At 42.7% G+C, this 17,337-nt stretch overlaps 1 protein-coding gene across 4 annotated transcripts in view; it reads right to left on the reverse strand.

The window, feature by feature from the left end:
• Window positions 1-17,337, reverse strand: part of ZNF106 (zinc finger protein 106) — a 172,553-nt gene that overhangs the window by 111,423 nt on the left and 43,793 nt on the right. For all 4 annotated transcript variants that reach the window (XM_033950714.1, XM_033950713.1, XM_033950712.1 and 1 more), the window contains one exon: window positions 9,929-9,990. In XM_033950714.1, the coding sequence (XP_033806605.1) occupies window positions 9,929-9,990 (62 nt within the window). The remainder of the gene's footprint in view (window positions 1-9,928; window positions 9,991-17,337) is intronic.

Below are 17,337 nucleotides of genomic sequence, written 5' to 3' on the forward strand. Positions count from 1 at the left end.
GACAGCTGGGACCCTAGACCGGAATTCAAAGACTCTGACTCTGTTGTGAGCAAAGGGAGGGTGCCTCTACCCTAACCTACTTTATTTGGTTAGAATGAGACCTGCTGTAGGCAGCTTATCTACAAACATGCATTTCAGTTGGTAGAGATTAACTGCTGTGTATCAGGAAGTAGTCTTAAAGTTATGACAAATGTAAGAAAGATTCCACACTAGTTTCTCACCTCTATCATGTGGCAAAAGCTAAGGAGTGTGGGTCCAATATTCAAAATGCCCAGCAGAGTATCTTAGCCATTTAAAAGTGCCTGTTCAGGGCTAATAAGGCATTTTCAGTGGCTCTTAACTGAATAGTACTGTTGAAAATGTCCTGTCAGTGCCCAAACCAAAACCAGCTATTTTGTGGGTATTCTGGGGGCAGAGTCAGTACTTAACCAGCTAAGATAAGTGCATAAACAGAACCATATAAAACATAGCCACACTTTTATGCAGCTCTTCATAAACAGTTAAGGGCTGAATACCACACTTAACGGGCTATGTTTTCATCAGCTCCATATATCTAGAAATTCAGTGCTGGAGTCCAGACATAGTCTGGCATTGAATTTCTGGGTATAGCACCAGTGGTGGTCAGCAAAACACTGATCACCGATGGCTGAATATTTACCTCTTTGTTAATACCAAACCATCACTCTAATTAATATGAAAGGAAGAGGCAGGGACTGTGTACATAAAGTGGGAAGGGTAACATACTTCATGGATTTTTGTAGAACTTTGTACAATATTAGCCACATCTGTTCATATGCCTGTGCTACTCTGTAAGGGCGGTCATTCTGGGACTTAGCAAGTGAATGTTGATCTGAGTGACCAGATTCTATTCTGGGTCAAAAGACCCTTTGCCCAATTCAGCAAAGCATAGGTTGCAGTTCAAATATCTGGAACTACCTGTGTTTCAGTTTTGTTTTTTCAATTCCAAATTTCAAGTAGTCTTATTGTTTCTACTAGCTACCCTCTGAACAGGGATTTTTGTCACCATAAATGGTGGAACTGGGTTTTTGGGGGGTTTTTTTCACTGGAAAACCCAGAGGACATATTTCTTTATCATCTGCAGTATGAATTGGACTCAGAGTCTATAATGCACAGGTAATGCATGTCAATCAAGTACTGGCCCAAAATTTAAATGATCAAGCAGTTTAAGGTTACAAATCTTTTTTTTAGTAATAAAAGTTGATCTTCAAATTTCAAGTTTATTTCTCATTATCCTGCTCACTGGAGAGACCTTCTCAGTAGCTTACATAATTCTAACAGAAGTAGTAGGAAGATAAATTTTCCAAATCTTAAAAGAGGAGTAAAAAGCAAGTATAGCTTCACAGCGATTAAGCCCTCCTTCCCTTTATGCATAATCAAACTTATGTCCTACAGCTTTTGAACTTGGTCCTCGTAACATTCAATATAAGGGTCATAGTCGTGGAAATGCAGTGAGAACATTCCACATAGTGGGACCAGAAATACTAAAAATAGTGCTTCTGATAGAATTAAAAATAGTCTGTTTATAAGTGGGTACATGAAGTTGATTTTGAAGCAATGATCCTAGCATATGATATGGAGGCTAAGGTATTAGTAGCCATGACAAAAATAGCAGAAGACCACTCTGAATAATTTTGTGGACGAATGTCAAAATTTTAAATGAAATTCTATATGTAATGGGTAGTCAGATTACCTCTTTAAGCAAAAGGGTCATGTGATGAGAACTTTGGAGCCTGTAGTTATACTGCAATATTTTCAATAAGTTGTATTTATCTAATGTCTATAACTCAAAGACCATAGTAGAGGTCATTGTAGTAGTGCAAAATTTTTTATGACCAATTCAAGGACAGTTTATGTGCAAGTTAATTAAGTAGATGACAAGAGAGCAAACTAATCATAGTTTGTTTGGTTTTTTTTTCTTTTTGAAATCTTTATTCATTTTTTAAAACTTACATCAAGTGTACAATTAATAAAACATTTAAGATTAAATACATCACTTGAATTTTATTAATATATTCAGATCAGATACATAAGTTTATTCCCTTCCCACCCACCCATTCCATTCATATTTAAACAAAAATATATAAATATAAATACTCTTATTTATAAGTTAAAACCTTCCATATAATTTAGACAACCCACCCTCCCCCTCTCCCCCCATTTGCAAATATACTTCCAATAAAAAAACGGCATCTATTCATTACAGTAAGCTGTCAATGGCCCCCAGATCTTTATAAATTTATTATAATTACCTCTTTGTATAGCAATTATGCTTTCCATTTTATAACTGTGACATAGTTTTAAAAGACATTAGACCTTTGAGGACATATAAGAACATAAGAAATGCCTCCACTGGGTCAGACCAGAGGTCCATCGTGCCCAGCAGTCCGCCCACGCGGTGGCCCAACAGGTCTAGGACCTGTGTAGTAGCCCTCTATCTATACCCCTCTATCCCTTTTTCCAGTAGGAAATTGTCCAATCCTTTCTTGAACCCCTGAACCTTACTCTGCCCTATTACGCCCTCTGGAAGCACATTCCAGATGTCCACAACATGCTGGGTAAAGAAAAACTTCCTAGCATTCGTTTTGAATCTGTCAATGCTTAATCACTTTCTTTTAAATCGAGTAACTATCAAATTTGGTACGCCGATTTTAAAACAAAACAATCAGCAACAGGTTTGAACAGTAGTGTAAAAAAAGATTAAACCGCTAGCACTGGTCTAGCACGCTGACGTTATTCTGCCAGCAATTGCATGTTATGAAGTTCTTAATGCTTATTTTTTTAAATTAAAATCTTCAATGGTATATTTTATAAATAATGTCGAGTAGACCAACATATGTAATTAAAAGTTCAAGACTGGGGCTATAATCACACCTAAAATCTTCACTGAGGGTTCTGGACACCTGAAATATAAATTGGGAGAGAAGTAACTGAATGACCTTGCCTGGTATACAGGAGTACACTTGATTTTTCAGGATTTTAACAGCAAGCAGCCAATAACAAGCTCACTGTTAAGGGACTGAATGGCTTGGTTTGAAGCCTAGACATATCCAGGCAAGTAAGGATGTTTAGTCCTCAAGCCAGCATAAGCAAATGGTATCAACTCAAGGTACTGAATGAGATTTACTAGAAGGGATATGACTATAATGAATAGGTTTGTGCCAAAAATGGATCCCTGTGAGACATTCTCCCTGCAGATTACTAAATGAAAATGTGCATGTTCTTGAGTGTTTTCCATTTCAACAGCAATTAATGAAAAACCTCAAAGCAATTTTTCCAGAGGTTTCCTCCCTCTCAGCTTAATCATCAAATGAGTTTCATTCTGCTGCTTGATCTTAACAAGTCACAGTAGGGCGATAAGTTACTATGAATGTTACTATGCTGTGAAGCTACCACTGCCATTATTTCTGAGACTACTATTCTCTCTTATTCCTCCTTCTCACATCACTGCAAACATATAAGAATAGAAAACTCTCCAGGCAGGATTTTTAGGATACCCAGGATATGAAAATTAATCTGGTTCTTACACCAAATACGTCCTATGTTTGCTCCGATTTGGCTCTGTCTCCCAACATCACCTGAAGATTATGAAGGTATTTCAATGTTCCAATGCAGTTGCTGCTGGTGGACATCTTGGGGACATGTTGATAGACTGTGTCAAAGCAGCAGGACGTTCTCCTTCGCATGGCTCCTGAGTTTTAGATTACTAATATCTTTGTTTTTGGGTTTCTCCCTTTTATCTTCAAGGCAAGTCTTCTGATACCAGTTCAATTAGGACACAAACCTGTACTCCTTAGAAAATAATGCACTGAATGACAGGTAATTCAGCTGCAAATTGATACTATCACCACTTACTCATTGAGTGTGGGCTTTCAATGTATTCTTATAAATGCCTGAAAAATGTGGAAAAAACCTAATTTGATTTGTGATGTTTAACCAATCTCACTAGATCTTCTCAAAATTATAGAAACTTGTCTTCAAGATGGTGAATCAGCTTATCTTTATCAAGCCCAACTCCTACATTTAATGCTTATAACCACTATTCAAAATGAGGAGGTGTTGTAGTCTGTTTACGTAAAATATTTAAATCAGAAGAGGTATCACAGCATGTTTCTCATTATAGAAATATGATGGCAGATAAAGGCCAAATGGTCCATCTAGTCTGCCCATCCACAACACACTATCTCCTCCTCTTCTTAAGAGATCCCATGTGCCTGCCCAATGCTTTCGTGAATTCAGAAAAGCCTTTGTCTACTCTCCACCACCTCCACACATTACCACCCTTTCTGTAAAAAAGTATTTCTTTAGATTACTTCTGAGCCTAACACCTCTTAACTTTATCCTATGCCCTCTTATTCTGGAGTCTCCTTTCAAATGAAAGAGATTTGCCTTGTGTGCATTTATGCCACGCATGTATTTAAATATCTCTTTATCTCCCCTCTCCCGCATTTCCTCCAAAGTATACAGATTGAGATCTTTGTCCCCATATGCCTTATGATGAAGACCATGCACCATTTTAATAGCCTTCCTCTGGACCAACTCCATCCTGTTTATATCTTTTTGAAGGTACAGTCTCTAGAATTGGACACAATATTCTAAATGAGGTCTCACCAGAATCCAATACCTCCTTTTTCCTACTGGCCATACCTCTCCATATACACCCTAGCATCCTCCTAGCTTTCGCTTTTCAACCTAGCTCACCTTTTCAACTTGTTTGGCCACCTTTAGATCATCACAAAAGTTCTTCAACCCCTAAACTGTACCGTTCCCTTTGGATTTTGCAGCCCAAATACATGACCTTACATTTCTTAGCTACCAAATTTTAGACCATTCTTCAAGCTTCGCTAGATCCTTCCTCGTGTTATTCACACAATTGGGGTGTCTACTCTATTGCAGATTTTAGTATCTTCCACAAAGAGGCAAATCTTACCTGACAGCCCTTCAACAATATCGCTTACAAAAAATCTTAAATAATAAAATGCTAGCCGCGCATGCGCACTTGCGTCGCGTGTTCCCTGATTCCTTTTCTGTCGGGGTGTGGCAGCATGAGTGCGCGTGCGTGCTTAGTACATCACTGGCGGGGATGGAGAGAAGCAGCGTTGCTGGGCAAGGGGCCGTCCTCGCCCGCCCCGAGACCAGGGCAATCTCAAGGCCAGTGGCCATGCTAGGGGTAGGGTAGGAAGGAGGGCTTTGAGGCAGGCGGCTGTCGGCGGAGAGCAGCCAAATGCAGGAAGCGGAGCGGCCAGGTAAACAAAAAAAACAACCAACCGAGCGAGCCGGGCCGCTGAGAAAGCGCGGGAGGCCTGGACGGGCTGCGGACGGGGACGGAGCTGGGGCGGTGAGCCTTCCCTGTGGCTGAAATCGAGCCGGGCCGCCCTCCACGACAGACCAGAGGAGTCCGAGTCCTTTGCCGCTCACCCCCCCCACCTTCCCTTCCCGCAGACCCGACTACCTTGGCGATTCAAGCAGCGTGTGCAGCAGTCTTCACACGCTACTTCGGGCCCTTCTACTGCCCTGATTTGCTCTGCCGCGTCTCTGATGATGATATCAGGGACGTGCCAGAGTAAATCAGGGCAGTAGAAGGGCCCGAAGCAGCGTGTGAAGACTGCTGCACACACTGCTTGAATCGCCGGGTAGGTAGTCGGTCTGCAGGAAGGGAAGGGGGGGCGGCAAGGACTATGGGGAGAACAGCAGACACCGGCCCTGTACTAACTCCCGTGGACAGGGGGAGCAGGAAGAGGTGCTGATGGACAGGGGGGGGAAATGAAGGGAGGGCTACTGCTGGACAGGGGGAGCAGGAAGAAGTGCTGATGGACAGGGGGGGAATGAAGGGAGGCCTACTGCTGGTCATGGGGGAGCAGGAAGAGGTGCTGATAGACAGGAAGGGGGGAAATGAAGGGAGGCCCACTGCTGGACAGAGGGAGCAGGTAGAGGTGATGATGGACAGGGGGGGGAAAGGAAGGGAGGCCTATTGTTGGACAGGGGGAGCAGGAAGAGGTGCTGATGGACAAGGGGGGGGAAATGAAGGGAGGCCTACTGCTGGACAGGGGGAGCAGGAAGAGGTGCTGATGGACAGGGGGGAGGTAAAACAAAGGGAGAAGGGCTGCTGCTGGATAAAGGGAGCAGTGAAGGGGTGGTGGTGGATACAGGGGAGGTAAAAAGAAGGGAGAATGGACAGGAAAAAGCAGCTAAGGAGAGAGAGAGAAAGAAATAAAGACAGACACACACATATATTCTAGCACCCGTTAATGTAACGGGCTATAAAGCTAGTGTTAAAAAGAACAGGCACAAGAACAGAACTTTGAGATACACCACTGGTAACATCCCTTTCCTTAGAGTGTTTTCCATTGACCACTACCTTCTATTGTCTTCCACTCAATCAGTTTCTGACCCAGTCCGTCACTTTTGAGGCCCAACCAGACCAGTACTGAGCAGGAGCACTCTTTGGAGAAAGAACCAATGCTGCATACACTGAAGGTGCGAAGGGAGAGATAGAAAGAAAACCAAGAGAGGACAGCATATCAAAGAGTCTGTTATTGAGAAAGACATGGGGGAAGCCACTGCTTGCCCCGAATCGGTAGCATGAAATATTGCTACTCCTTGGGTTTTGGCCAGGTAGTGATCCGGATTGACCACCGGGAGAATGGGCTACTGGGCTTGATGGACCATTGGTCTGACCCAGTAAGGCTATTCTTATGTTACTACTATTAATTATTTCTATAGCGCTGCAGAGTCAGCAAAAAAAGAAAACAGTCCCTGCTCGAAAAAGCTTACAATCTAAACAGCCAAGACAGACAAATAGGATGTCATGGATACAGTTAAGGGGAACGGTTAATCAGGTGGCTGGGTTGGAGGGCAGAGGAGTAGGATTAAGGATTGAAGGCTAAATCAAAAAGATGGATTTCAATTTGCTTTCAAACACGGGAAGGGAAGGGGAATGACTGATAAACTCGGGTAATTTATTCATAGGGGGCAGCTAGATGAAATAAACGAAGTATCAAAGGTGGCAGATATATTGAGAAGGATGAGGATAGAGTAGAGACCTTTGTATCTGGCCAGGAACAGGTAATTGGAATCTTTAGTAAGGGCAGTTTCTGTGGAATGACAAAAAAGGTTTTGCACTTAATTAAAAAAAAAAAAATCTTTATGAAAAGGAACACAGCAGCACTCTGAGTCATTCCCACTACAATGAAATAAAGTCACAAAAAAGGCAATAACTTAAAAGAAATAGTACCTTAAAATTTATTTTCTCTCAAGAACGAACTTACAACCACAATGTGAGATGTGACATCTGCACTTGTGAAGTTTAAATGCAATTTAGCCTAACTGGGCTCCTTTTGGGAAGATGGGCTAAATAAATTACTAAATAAATAAATTAGGTAATTGCATATTGCAAAGTTAACCATTATGTAGCGTCCATGTCAAAAGAACGTCTCCGTCAACAGATAGGACAATATATTAGAACCTTTTTTTGAAAAGGAAGCTGATTTTGACATATCATCTCTACATAAAACATCACATCTATTTGAGCGGTGCAAAGATACACAACATGTAAAATCAAGTTGGGAGGGGGAGCTCAAACTTACATTGAGGCATTGGGATAAAGTGGGGAATGTTAGAGTCATACCCAAGCTAATGGGCGGTGCTATACTGTGGGAGTGCTATTTTTGGGTGCTCTATCGATTATATTTTACTCAAACGCAATTACATAAAGTGGGAAGTTTCAAGTTTCAAGTTTATTAGGTGACTTGATAAATCGCTTATTCAAATATTCTAAGCGATGTACATTTAAAATTCACAATTACAATAACAAAAAAACAACAACAATATACTCCCCAATATGTCTTAAATTCACCAGGAACCTAATACTTTTTCCCACTCCTTTTGGAAATGTTGGTATATCCAAAAATTTTGGTTCGCTCTTATGCTGTGGGTTGTGAAATTGTAGCTACAGTAGCATAATTGGTGCTAGATATACCAAGGACATTTAGGGGGCTGCCTAAGAGTAGGATCTTGATGTGTCATAAGGTATGTCTGCTAGCACAAAAATGTACACTGCAATCATGGACTTCATCATAACATAACATCTTTATTTATATACCGCGAAAGCCTTTCGGTTCTAGGCAGTTACAGAAAAATGCTAAGGCACATAGAATTTCCCTAGCTGTCCCAAATTGGGATTACAAACTAAGCTAAAGTGTTGATGAAGACTTTAAAGATCATCTCATCAGCTCGATCAATGAAGCAGGAAGGACCTAATTGCAGAAGACAGCAGACCGAGGAAAGAAGGCAGGCCACAGAAGATCCATCGATGTCTCCACCACGGCTGACAGAAAAAAAGACGTAGGGCTCCACAGCCAGCCAACCACCCTCGCCAGAAGAACAGGAAGGAAAGATGAGCTTTGATGTAGGGCATCAGGGCTCTCTGCCGTCTGTATAGAAAGGAGCCGAGAACACCAGGCAAGACCAGGGATATTCAGACGTCCACCGGCTGCACAGCGGGTCAGGACCACCCCAACACAGCTCCCCTGACAAAGGCAAGAACCTCCCAGACTAGCGGACTGGTTCCAGAGTAGGCTGACTGTGCTTTCCTCTCCCATATATGGAGGAATCCACTTAGAACTATCCTCAATACCAACGCGCAGCTCCAACACCCATCTCAGCTCAGCATTCTCCATGACGCACTGCCCCGATGAGCCGTTCAAAGAAAACAAAGACCTCCTAACGACACCAACATCGATCTTCACTGTACTGCTCAATGCCAGACACCAGGAGCAGAGGGGCATGATCCTCTGTTGGAAAAATAACAACTGTCTCAGCTCCAAAGGCAGATAGGAGGCCTGTTACCGTTATTACAGTTGGGCCACTAAGTAATGGTCAGACAAGGAGGCATAAAAAAATATTAGATAGTGCCCTCTAATCCACTTAATTCAAATCAAATCAGTTAAAAAACAAACAGCCAGAGCAAAAGAATAGAAACTAAGCAAAAAGATATGAAATAAATAGAAATAAAACCAAAGGCAGGCAGGCGAAGGAAAGAAGCACCACCACCTACAACCTAACCTGGTGCCATCTTGAAAAGAAAACCAAACCTTTATCTTATTGGAAGTGGAGAAATCAAGTCCATACCTAGGTCACCTGGGAAGCATGAGTGGTGGAGGGCTATCCTAAATGCAGGAAACAATCTTTACTTACTTGGGATGCTTATTTGGCTCAAGTTTGAGAGGTCATAGTTTACTTTTAAATACATTATAAAAATGGGACTGACGAATAAAGCTTTTAACTACATTGAGATAGTTTGAGGGTTGCAGTAAATGGAGGGATAGGAGATGGAAGTATCATTCTGGGGGTCATAAGAACCGAGGCTCTTAGGATTGATGAGATTTCTAAGTAACTAGTTGATAAGACTCCTGGTGTGTGTTTTTTTGGGGGGGAGGGGGAGGATGAATGGGAAGTTTGGGTGGGGAGATAAAATGGGGAAAAATCTTTGGTTGTTGATCTGCTCTTGATGGAGGACCATAATACAGTGTTCCCTCGCACATTCGTGGTTTGCGAATCACGTACTCGCTCATTCGCGGTCTGCTCCAACCGCCTCTTCCTGTAATAAAGTTGGGCAACACCAATCAGGAGCTGCGTGTTAAAGCAGCTCCTGATTGGTGTAGCCCGAGTTTACTACAGGAAGAGACGGTTGAAGCAGACCCGAAGTGATTTTCTTCATCCACCGGCACTCCAGCCACCCTCTCCTGCCTCCAAATTCGTGGGGTTCCTAGAACGGAACCCCCGTGAATTTCAGGGGAGTACTGTATAGTGTTACGGTTTCATATAGATTCTTTGTACACTGCTTTTGAAATAATGGATATCATCAATGAAAGTATTTTTCATAAAGGCACACTGTGCACTTTTGCCATACCTGCCCTTTAGATTTTCAAGTTCTCTGTGATGCAACATGCTTCTCATGTGTTCACTCATCTCCTGGGGTGCAAAGAGACAAAGAGAGAAGCAAAAGATATCAGCAGCTGTCACCCTGGTTTATAGAAGTGATCTAATATCAATGACTAGTGTTCCTTTTTAAGACACAGTTGCCCATTAATGAAAGGGTTAGTGTTGGCTAGTCAACCCTGTAACAACAGCTGTACACTGGGCCTTGATAGCTAGTACAAGAATGGAAACATTATTTTCTGCACAGCTGTCAAGATACTACCTTCAAGCTGCACAGCTGAAAATATTTAGTGGTACTTCAGGGGGTTATCACAATTAAAACATTCTGAAAAATGCAGAGGGCTAGGCAAGCTTACAAGTATGGTATTCAAAGCAGAGTGATCATGACTTATTTTTCTTTAACATGCCACCCTCCCCCTCTCCTAATAAAAAGAACATCTTGGTTGTGGATTAGATTATTCACTTTCCCACAGGTGAACACAGGGCACATCATAGTAAGGTCACAATCTAAGTTTGTATCTGCGTGAAGTAATTTGCCCAAGGTCACACGGACTGTCAGTATAATTTGCATCCTGGCTTTCCTGGTTCTCAGCACACTGCTCTAAGCATTAGGCTACTCTTCTATTCTTGACTTAGAAACAAGTATTCATAAAACAAAAGTTTCAAAATATAATCAATATAGTTTAGAGTTCTTATGTTTCCAAGCAGACTTCCTAGGGCATCAAGCCGCATTGTGGTATAAATTAATATCTGGATATTTGAATATAAAACCAAAAAATGGTCTAAGAGACATTTGGAGCATTGAGATTAAGCACCAAATTACTGCATCTCAATGGCCACTAATTTGGTCTTGGAAAATGAGATGTACAGTGTCAGCATCTATGAGGCAAACTTGGTTATTTTTGTTACATAGAGTGTTTTGGACCCTTACACGTTTGCAAAAATTAGATAGTTCTAAGTCCAATAAATGATGGCACTGTAATCTGGAACCTGGGACATTGGATTATTTACTGTATCATTGTCCCCACATTAAAAGTTTTTGGAATGCAATTTGGCCACAAATTAATACATTGATGGAAAACCATGTAGCACTATCATATGATACCGTGTTATTTGGAATGATGATGACAAAAAAAAGTCAAATTTCACCAGAAAATAACAAGCTTTTATTAGTCATGACAAGGGTTGCCATTCAGCATATAACCAACAACTGGAAGAATCATAGTAACCTTAATTATACATTTTGGTGGAATACAATTTGTCATATATTCAAAATGGAAAGAGCAATAGCAATACAAAGAGGGACATATACTAAATTTATAAAAATATGGGGGCCATTGACAAAATATTGTAGTGAATGAATAGTAGGATTTCTCTTCTTCTTTTCTTTTTTCGTTGTCTTCTTTATGGCACATATGGAGGGTTGAGTAATGAAAATAATTTTACATAACATGTTATAATATGGTATATAATGTGTATAAGGTGATTGGAAAGTACTTGAAGGGTGGGGGGTGGGGGAGGGGATAAAAATATGTTTAGAATTTTATGTAGTAGATATAAAAGTGATACAGTGGTGCCTCGCATAACGGCCGCCTCGCACAGCGGACGCTGCGCACAACGAACTTTATGTCGTGATCCGTATAACGTACTTCGTTTCACACAACGAAGTCGCCCGAGCTGCATCCTTCCGGGGTTCCTGCGGGGTTGGATCGCAGCGGGGTTGGTCGAGGGTAGTCTCCTTCTCCTTACCTGCCCTGTCGCAGCACACAGCCGAACGGAAATCTTCCCGATGTCAGCGCTGACGTCGGAGGGAGGGCTTAAGCAAAGCCCTCCCTTCCTCCGACGTCAGCGCTGACATCAGGAAGACTTCCGGTCGGCTGTGTGCGGCTGCGGCAGGGCAGGTAGGAAGAAGGCAATGGCGAACGAAAGAGGGGGGAGGGGGCGGTCCGCCCCGAAGAATGTGCACAGCTGGTCAGGTCCCCCGATCGACCGACAACAGGCCCGGCCGACAAACCTCCCTGCCCTGTAGCCGCGAATCTAAATTACCTCTTACAGCAGCTTCAATAATCCAGCTGCTGTAAGAAGGTAATTTAGATTCGCGGCTACAGGACAGGGAGATTTGTCCGACCGGGCCTGTTCTGTTGTCGGTCGGGTGCAAAAGCGCCACAAAGGTGGAGGCAGGGAGGGAGGAAAGGTGGAGTGGAGAAGAAAAGACGCTTAAGGGGGGAGAAGGCCGCTGAAAGCACATGTTGGAGCAGGGGATGAGAGGGAGGGAGAGAAGGGGAAATATTGGACAAGGGCAGAAGGGATGCTAAATCATAGGGTGACAGGCAGAGAGAACAACAGGAAAAAGAGTGGAAGCAATCTTGAACCCTGAGGGTGAGGGCAGAGAGAGGTGGTGAGATGATTGATCATGGGGAGAGGGACAAAAGGGAATAGAGATGGGATAGGAAGATAGTGGAAGTAAAAGGACAGGGAGATGTATGTTTTTAGATGTATCTAAATAAAAATAATAACAAAAAATTTATCTTTTTTATGTCATCTTAGCATATTTTATGCTGCAGAACGAATTATTTTTTTTTACATGTATTCCTATGGGAAAACGCGTTTCACATAACGAATGTTTCACATAACAAACTTGCTCCTGGAACCAATTAAGTTCGTTGTGTGAGGCACCACTGTATTGTGTATTCATTTGTTGTAATTAAATATTTTGTGCACTTGTTGTAAAATATGAAAATGAATAAAGAATTAAAAAAAAAAAAAAGTTCAAAATATCAAATATTTGTTCATAAAAACGTAAGGAAATTTTTCAATGGCTCTCTATTTGTTATACTATGTAAAACCGCTTTGATATTTGATAAGGCGGTATATCAAATTTAATAAACCTGAACCTGAAACCTGTGATTATTACATATCCAAAAATGTGCACATTTTCATAACACATGTACTGTACTTTAGGCCAAGTGGAAAAAGGAAACAGAGAAAGGAAAGTAATCACAAGATCTAATTCTGAAATTCTGGTGCATACTTTGCATCTGCAAGAAAAATAAAAATTTCCTTTTGAAAATTAGCTTGCAGATATAATCTGTTCTTCAGACAAGTTCAGAAACATAATCGCTATTAAATGAACTAGCTTTCATGAATGTATATATTAGTTCTACAGACAATGAAAAACTATAATACAGTTTTCCCCAATGGCATTCATTTTAAGTCATTATGCCATCTACCACATTACTATCAAAAACACAAAAAAATATTTCTACATTTATTATAACATGGCTACCATACCATTTTAACTCAATTTTAAAAGTAGCACATATAAAACTAAAAAAGAAAATGATACTTATTTGTGCAACTTAACACATTTTTGACTAGCTTTTGAAGATATTGTTAGTCAAATTAAAAAGTTGGTATATTACTGTATTTTATTTTCTTATTTCTATTTATTATACCTTATATGTTTACTATAAAATATCCAGAGTTCAAAATGTGGCATTATGCAGGAGCACTCTATTGGCATTTTGTTACCCCATTTTGGTCCCTATGGCTGGCAGAGTCCATCTCATGAGCCACTAGAGAGATACCTAATGGATGGTGAATTCTTGCCAACTTACCCTCCTCTAACTATTCTAGCCACTGTGTCATACACTGTAGAGCATCCTGCTGTTTTTTTCCAAACTGGCATGCTTTCTCTGTAATCAGGAAACATGCTGTGAAGGGGATAAGCTATGGGAACTGGGAGAACTAGGAGCAAGTTCTTGCCATGTCTTTGAGCTACTGACCTAACCAAGCCTCTGTTACAAGGGATGTTTCCCAGGGACCCATCTGCTGCTTCCTTTCAGTAGCAATGGGAAAGGAAGAAGAATGGAGGAGTTTACTAGGTCTAACTTAACAGTTAAAAAAAAAAAAATCAATTTGCCTGAAAAACAGCAAGCAAACATTTTTCAATCCCTGTCCATCAACTTACATGAAAAAAAAAAAAAAAGAAAGAAAGAAAGAAAGGTAGCAGGAGTGAAAATACATTTAGAAAACTAAGGAAGCAGTCAAAATTGTTTAGGAACAAGGGAAAATCATTTTATTTTTATTGCACATTTTTGTCCTTGCATATTTACTGCTGCTATTTTGAGCCTTTTTTTGTTTAGTTTAATATTTTATCTGTCTTTTTTATTAAAATTCAGAAAAAATGTATGCAAGAGCACCAAATTTTAGTCTTTGCTAACAATCATGTTTCAACCATGATTACATAGTAGAGAGACCAGGGTCACTCCTCTAATTGATGCAAGCAACAATGCGATAGTAGTGCATATTTCAGAAGCGAGTCATTCAAATACTCTTTCCTTGTGTGTCTTATCCTTTTGTTGCACCAGTGATGATTTACACGATTTGAATTGATTCAATTTTTTTTTTTAAATATTCTTTATTCATTTTTTCATCTAGTGCAACAACAAGTTTTTCATTCATTTTTTCAACAAGTGCAACAAATATTAACAGTTAAACTTATACAATATCACTTGAGTATCTATTCTTAGTAATTTCACAATTAAAAATAAATCCCTCCTTCCCAACCCTATTTTTACACATGTGATTACATATATATATTGTTCTTTATTAATCCAACCCATCAATTTATAATTTTTTTTTTTTTTTATAAATCTTTATTCATTTTCAAATATTACAACAAGTGTTTAATAATCAATCAGAAATATTTTTAATTAATCACTTGACAAAGCACAGTTACTTACCGTAACAGGTGTTATCCAGGGACAGCAGGCATATATTCTCACATGTGGGTGACGTCATCTACGGAGCCCCGATGCGGAAGCATTTTCAAGCAAACTTGATTGAAGATTTAAGTTTGCTCTGCTGCTCCACGCATGCGTGCCTTCCTGCTCCACTAGGGGGTGCATCCCCTCGTGGTCTCCAGTTCACTTAACTAGCCAAGAAGCCAACCTCGGGGAGGTGGGCGGGTTGTGAGAATATATGCCTGCTGTCCCTGGATAACACCTGTTACGGTAAGTAACTGTGCTTTATCCCAGGACAAGCAGGCATGATATTCTCACATGTGGGTGACCTCCAAGCTTACTGAAGAGGGATGGAGGGAAGTTGGCAATTTAAGCAAATAGATTTCGCAACACCGATTGGCCGAATCGGCCATCGCTTCTGGACAGGGAGTCCAGACAGTAGTGGGAGGTGAAGGTATGAACCGAAGACCACGTGGCAGCCTTGCAGATTTCCTCAATGGGTGTGGACCTGAGGAAGGCTACGGAGGCTGCCATCGCTCGGACTTTGTGTCCCGTTACTCGACCATGCAGCGCGAGACCAGCCTGAGCGTAGCAAAAGGAGATGCAATCGGCCAACCAGTTGGACAAGGTGCGTTTGGAAACTGGGTGACCTAACCGGTTTGGGTCGAAGGACAAGAACAGTTGTGGGACTTTCCGGTGTGGCTGAGTGCGTTGGAGGTAAAAGGCCAACGCTCTTTTGCAGTCAAGAGTGTGGAGCGCCACTTCTCCGGGGTGAGAGTGGGGCTTGGGAAAAAACACAGGTAAGACAATGGACTGATTGAGATGGAAATCAGACACTACTTTAGGTAGGAACTTTGGATGGGTGCGGAGTACCACCTTGTCGTGATGGAATACCGTGAAGGGTGGGTCCGCTACCAGAGCTTGTAGCTCACTAACCCGCCGTGCGGACGTGAGCGCGAGTAGGAAAATTACCTTCCAAGTGAGGAATTTTGGATGGCATTTGCCTAGGGGCTCAAATGGGGGTTTCATTAGTTGAGCCAGAACCACGTTAAGGTCCCAAACCACTGGGGGAGGTTTGAGAGGGGGGTGGACGTTCAGCAGACCCTTCATGAAGCGAGTGACTAAGGGATGGAGCGAGAGGGCTTTCCCTTCCAGGGGCTGATGAAAGGCCGCAATCGCACTGAGGTGTACTCGAATGGAGTTGGTCTTTAGGCCGGAATGAGATAGTTGAAGTAGATAGTCCAGGACCAGGGGGACGGGGACCGACACCGGGTCCTGGCTGTGGGAGGAGCACCAGGTTGAGAATCTGGTCCACTTTTGGGAGTAGCAGGTTCTCGTCGAGGTTTTTCTAGAGGCCTCCAATATCTACTTGACTGATTGAGACACGGGGAGAGCAGTCAGGGGGAGAGAAACCAAGCATTCAGATGAAGAGATTGAAGATTGGGATGTAACAGTGAACCCTGACCCTGTGACAGTAGAGAGGGAAACAGAGGCAGAGGCAGTGGATCTCTGGCACTGAGCTGAAGTAGAAGGGAAAACCACGGCTGGCGTGGCCAGCGAGGGGCAATCAGGATCAGGGTGGCTTGTACTGTTTTCAGGTGGACAAGGGTCCGCAGTATCAGCGGAAACGGCGGGAACGCGTACAGGAACTTTCCCTCCCAGTCGAGGAGGAAGGCGTCGGCCTCGAGTCGGTCCGGGGAGTATATCCGGGAGCAGAAGAGAGGCAGCTTGTGATTGTGAGGGGACGCGAACAGGTCTATTTGAGGCGTCCCCCACCGTTCGAACACTCCTCGTAGGGGCTGAGAGTGTAGTGACCACTCGTGTGGCTGGAGGAGGCGACTGAGTCTGTCCGCCAGGCAGTTTTGTTCTCCTTGTATGTACACCGCCCGAAGGAAGGTATTGTTGGAGATTGCCCATTTCCAGAGGCGTAGGGCTTCCCGACAAAGGGGCCAAGACCCTGTGCCCCCTTGTTTGTTTACGTAGTACATCGCTACTTGGTTGTCGGTTCAGATGAGAACCACTCGGTCGCGGAGTAGGTGTTGGAAGGCTACAGCTGCGAGGTAGATGGCCCGAAGTTCTAGCACGTTGATGTGGCAGCGACGGTCTTGTGCTGACCACATTCCTTGGGTGCGTAGGCCGTCCAGATGGGCTCCCCAAGCGTACTCCGACGAGTCCGTGGTGAGTACCTTGCTGTGGGGTGGGGTGAGGGAGAGCAAACCTTTGGAAAGATTTGAAGAGTCGGCCCACCAGCGGAGCGATCGTTGCAATGAAGGAGTCACTGTCACGGAGCGGTCTATCGGGTCCCGGTCTTGACGCCATTGGGACGCCAGGGTCCATTGAGGGATTCTCAGATGGAGGCGGGCGAATGGTGTGACATGGACGGTGGAGGCCATGTGGCCCAGAAGGGTCATCATCTGTCGAGCTGATACTGAGGTCAGCCGAGAGATCCTTCGGCTCAGACTTACTAACGCCTCCAGGCGCGGAGGGGGGAGGAAGGAACGGAGGCGAACCGTGTCCAGCGTGGCCCCGATGAACTGTAGGGACTGCGAGGGGCGTAGTTGAGATTTTGGGAAGTTTATTTCGAACCCCAGACTTTGTAGGTAGGTAATAGTCTGTTGGGTCGCTGAGATAACCC

This window comes from Geotrypetes seraphini, chromosome 7, assembly GCF_902459505.1.
Source record: "Geotrypetes seraphini chromosome 7, aGeoSer1.1, whole genome shotgun sequence".
NCBI lineage: Eukaryota > Metazoa > Chordata > Amphibia > Gymnophiona > Dermophiidae > Geotrypetes > Geotrypetes seraphini.